Here is a 5,204-nt window from a genome sequence, read left to right on the forward strand (position 1 = left end):
TCCGCCTGCCGATGCAGGGGACGCGGGTTCGTGCCCTGGTCCGGGAAATCCCGCAAGCCGCGGAGCGGCTGGGCCCGTGAGCCATGGCCGCTGAGTCTGCGCGTCCGGAGCCTGTGCTCCACAATGGGAGAGGCTGCAGCGGTGAGAGGCCCGCGTACGGCAAAAAAACAACAAAAAAAAACCTAAAAAAAAACCCAAAACAAAACAGTGTCTATACTTTGCTTTGAAATAACCCAGCGGCAGGGGAGTGGTTCTGGAATTGGATGAAGGTATAGATGAAGCAGGTGTGGCCTTGATTTGATAACTGCCGAAGCTGGGTACATGGAAATTTATTAGACTATCATCTCTCTTTTTGTGTATGTTTGAAATTTTCCATAATAGAAAGTCCCCAAGTAGTGAAAGTCCTTTGCTTAGTTCATGGAGCTTCCCTACATGTGTGCTTCACATACGTAAGTTCAGGGAGCCAGAACTGGATTTGTGACTTACTGAGTGAACTGGTGCTGGTTATTTAACTTCTCTGAGTTTTAGTTTCTCCATCTGTAAAATGGGAATAATAACACCTTATTAAATCAGTGCTGTGAAGATTAAATGAATTCAGTAGCGCAAAACTTCTTCCCTTTCTTTCTCTCGATGGGTATACCCATCATGGATTAAAACTACATTTTCCATAGCAACATCTTCAAGAGCAGGATATTACTGCGGAGACGGATTCCTGTAGTGCTTCATCCTTGGAGGATGAAGAGGACCTCTCAAGATTTACTCCTTATTGACCTTGGCTAATCTTCCCAGTCTGGGATCAAAGCACCTTAAATGTATAAGGAAACGGTCTGGGCTCTTCACAATGGGGTTCATTCTGATCACAGGTTCAGTCACAAGAGCCATTGTGCTTCTCCCATTGAGAAGGATGATAACCATGGAGGCTGGATTTATTTAAAATGAATAAGGTTCTGATTGCAGAATGTCCCTGCGCCTTTGCTCTCTGGAAGACTAAGCACAACCTTACAAAGTTAATGACGTGCTTATTGGAAAGTTAATAGCATAGAATCATGCCTTCTATTTATCTAGCTCTTTGGGTCTTAAAGAATTCTAACCAACTTTATACGCTGTACAAATTATGTATCTCTATATGCCTATATATATAATGTGAATAACCTGACTTGTTTTCTATCTTCTCTATCTGTAAAATTTTGAAAATAACCTAAGAAACGAGAAATTAATATTTGGAGAGCCTTGCAGTGTACTTGGATGAAATGCTTTTGGTGTATTTAGAAGCAGCTCTCATGATCTTATTTTTATTTAAATTCATGGCTGCAATTGTTACCTCTTCTCCAGGATGCATCCCACTTGTTCACTGCTTTTTGAATTCATCTCAGAATTCCTCCATTAGTGAAATCTCCTTTTCTTGGTAACAATACCTTACATTTACATTTCTTACATTTCTGTGGCACCTGGCAGTTTTAAAAACACTTTTGCATTCATTATCTCATTTAATCCTCACAACGGTGTTGTGAACTAAGCAGGGCACGTGTTATTATTTCCATTTGACAGGTACAGTTTGCTGACTTTCAGTGTTGGAAGGTGGTGCCGTTAAGGTCACAGAGTCTGACTCTCTTTCGTACTAGTGAAAATCTGGGTCTCAGAGAGGGTGAGAGCTCTCTAGTTCCACGCTGCCCATCAGCAACAGAACCGGGATGAGCATCTGTGTGACCCCAGTCTTGACCCCTTGGCCTTCAGCCCTGGTGTAACCCTCACCTGAGCAAACTGCATTCTACCTGGCTCAGAGCAGTTCTGACCACCGGAAGCCAGAATCACCGGAGGGAGCTGGTTAGAAATACAGATGGATGAGTGAATGAGTGAATGAGTCTTGTAAGTAAAGGCTCCAAAATGTGCATTTAAAACGCACTCAGCTTATCTTCTATATTGAGGAGTGTGACAGTGGTTTGCTGGCTTTAAGCTCTGTGGCTCTGATCCTCTTTTTATGTGGTGGTTTTGAGGTGCGTGGCCACCATCATGAATTCCTCTGTATGAATTCCTCGGTATCCTTTGATGTCTTCACTGCCACACGTTGAACTCCCATTGCTCGGTGATATGTCTGTGATGGTGCCCTTCCTTTCCAAAATTATCAGCTGGACTCTGTTTTAAGCTTAGCACCATGTTGGCTGGTGTTAAAGGGGCTGTGGGACTTACCAGTAGCACTGCCATTTGGGACAATGTGAGTGGCTGTTGGGTGATGCCAATTGTGGATACACATCTACAGCTCCGGTGGCTGGAGAACAGTGTTTATTCTTCCTCTAGGGTGACAGAAGTGTGCCAGAACCCGTGCTTAGTGCTTTCACACATTACCTCTTTTATCCTAAAATATTTCTATGAGGCAAGGCAGTAGGTGCAGTTACCCCAATTTGAAAGCGTGGTAACTAAAGCTCACATAATTTGTCCATGTTCTTGTAACTAATCAAATAATGGGGCGAGGACTCAAACAGTTGGTTGATTCCAATATCAATGCCTTTATCCTCCATGATATATTCTTTTTTTTTTTGCGGTACATGGGCCTCTCACTGTTGTGGCCTCTCCTGTTGCGGAGCACAGGCTCTGGACGCACAGGCTCAGCGGCCATGGCTCACGGGCCCAGCCACTCTGCGGCATGTGGGATCTTCCCGGACCGAGGCACGAACCCACGTCCCCTGCATCGGCAGGCGGACTCTCAACCACTGCGCCACCAGGGAAGCCCCATGATATATTCTTGATTCTCATTATTCATGGATTCCATATTTGTGAATCTGCCTAAATTTTTTTCACTAAAATTAGTTTGCAGCCCCAAAATCAATACTTGTCTCACTTTCATGATTATTCATAGACATGCACAGAATGATGAAAAATTTGAGTTACCTGATGCACACATTTCCAGTTGGAGGTGCCTTCTTGTTTCAGCTCTCAGACCGTAAAAGTGTCCGTTTCACAGTTTATTTAGTGTCACTGTTTTCACACTCTTGTGCTTTTTGTTGGTGTTTCTCTGTCTAAAATGGCCCTCAAGCATAGCGCTGCAGTGCTGTCTAGTCGTCTTAAGCACCAGAAAGCAGTGATGTGATGTGCCTTACAGAGAAAACACCTGCTAGGTAAGCTTCCTTCCCGCATGAGTCACAGTGCTGTTGACCGCAAGTTCAATGTAATGAATCAAAAGTACACTTAAAATAAGGTGTCTTTCAACAGCAGACAAAGTTATTTATTGATTGGATGAGGAAAATGTGACCAGAGGCTAGCAGGAACCTAACGCCGTGCGTCTCTTTGGAGCAATGGTACAGTAGTCGCGAATTGTGTGTTCGCGGGACTTTATAGAACCGCGAATAAGGAGGACCGATGTCATTTCCTCGCGAGGAACCCAAGAGACCAAGTGCAAAAGCGCCCTCTGTGGCCAGTCCAGACCTCCAGACTGGGTTTCTTGTGGGGTCTCCCGGCCTCTCATGTGGTCAGCCAGCCTCGGGTGCGTCAGCTCCTTCGCTAACTCTGGGCTTCCCTGTTCTCTCCCGCAGAGGGGTACAGCCGAGCTCTTCCTGAGGCTCCACAACTTGTACCCCACCCCGCGCTGGGCCAGGCAGGACCTCCCTGCCCAGGCTGAGCCGCCGGGCGGTCAGCCAGCACTCCTACCTGCCGAACCGCTTCCCCTCCGTGCCCCTGGACCCCATGGAAAGCCCCACCTCCCAGGCGGACCTGGAGCTGGACTACAACCCTCCCCGCGTGCAGCTCAGCGACGAGACGTTCGTCTTCCAGGACGGGCGGTGGGTGAGTGAGAACTGTCGCCTGCAGTCCCCCTACTTCTCCCCGTCCTCGTCCTTCCACCACAAGCTGCACCACAAGCGGCTGGCCAAGGAGTGCCTGCGGCAGGAGGAGAACAAGTCCCTGCACGCGGAGAACCAGTCCCTGCGCGTGGAGAACCAGTCCCTGCGCACGGAGAACCAGTCCCTGCGCACGGAGAACCAGTCCCTGCGCGCCGAGAACCAGTCCTTGCGCGCGGAGAACCAGTTCTTGCGCGCGGAAAACCGCACGCTCCGCGAGGAAAGCAAGATCCTGCAGGTCCTATGGGAGGTGCACCAGGCCGCGCTGGGCCGCGAGGACGGCCGGGCCTCCTCGCCACTGCTGCACAAGGACAACGCCTCGTCCCTGGAGGCGGCGAAGAAGGACCCGGACCTGCAGGTGCACGGCGGCCGGGAGAGCAGCACCCTGCAGCTCCTCCGGGAGGAGAACCGGGCCCTGCAGCAGCTGCTGGAGCAGAGAAAGGCCTACTGGGCCCAGCCGGGCGAGAAGGCGGCCTCGACCGAGATCAAACCGGTCCCCTCGCCCCATGAGGCGCCCCACGGGCTGCTGCCAGACCAGGGCGTGGGCCTCTCCTCCCCCTTCGAGGAGCCCAAGGGCCCCCAGGCCCCGCAGGAGGACTCCAAGACGCTCCGGACCCTGCACGAGATGCTCAGCAACCTGTCGGGGCAGCCCAGGGAGGAGGTGGGCAAGGCGGGCCCGGGCCTGCCCGATGGCGGCCAGTCCCTGGAGCTGCTGCGGGAGATGAGCCAGGCGCTGCAGGCGCTGCAGAAGGAGAACCAGACCCTGCAGGCCCTCCGCGAGGAGAACCGGCTCCTGCAGGAGGAGAACCGGGCGCTGCACGTGCTGCGCGAGGAGCACCGCATTTTCCAGGAGAGCAAGGCGCTGTGGGAGAACAACAAGCTGAAGCTCCAGCAGAAGCTGGTCATCGACACGGTGACCGAGGTCACCGCCCGGATGGAGCTGCTCATCGAGGAGCTGTACGCCTTCATCCCGACCAAGAACAAAGACCCCAAGAAGCCCAGCAGGGTCTGAGGCTCCCCGTCCGAGCCGCACCGAAGCCCAGAGCTGGGCCACCAAACGGCATCGCCCGCCTTCCCGTGGTCGCTTCGCCCGCCTCCACCAGCTGGTGCCCGTGCAAGAGCAGAACGAGTGGCCTGGTCAACTCAGAGAAGCAATAAAGATGTGAGAAGGCGAGGGCCGCTAATCGCGCGTGCTGCTCTGCTTTCTTTCTCGTTTTTCTTTCTTTTGAGCACTTGCGGGCTCACGGCAAAATGGAGCAGAAAGTACAGAGATTTACCACATACCCTCTACCCCACACACCAACCCGCAGCCTCCCCGCTATCAACATCATCCGCCAGAGGGCGCACTTGTTACAACTGATGAACCTGCACTGA

The 5,204-nt window shown here is 51.6% G+C and overlaps 1 protein-coding gene across 1 annotated transcript in view; it reads left to right on the forward strand.

The window, feature by feature from the left end:
• Window positions 1-4,842, forward strand: part of CBY2 (chibby family member 2) — an 11,746-nt gene extending 6,904 nt beyond the window's left edge. The window contains 3 exon segments of the mRNA XM_027116781.1: window positions 3,528-3,593; window positions 3,595-3,921; window positions 4,018-4,842. Coding sequence (XP_026972582.1) covers window positions 3,528-3,593; window positions 3,595-3,921; window positions 4,018-4,842 — 1,218 coding nt within the window.
• The last annotated feature ends 362 nt before the right edge of the window (window positions 4,843-5,204 follow it).

This window comes from Aethalodelphis obliquidens, unplaced genomic scaffold (assembly GCF_003676395.1).
Source record: "Aethalodelphis obliquidens isolate GAN/ISIS:26980383/991018 unplaced genomic scaffold, ASM367639v1 scaffold16, whole genome shotgun sequence".
NCBI classification, from domain to species: Eukaryota; Metazoa; Chordata; class Mammalia; order Artiodactyla; family Delphinidae; genus Aethalodelphis; species Aethalodelphis obliquidens.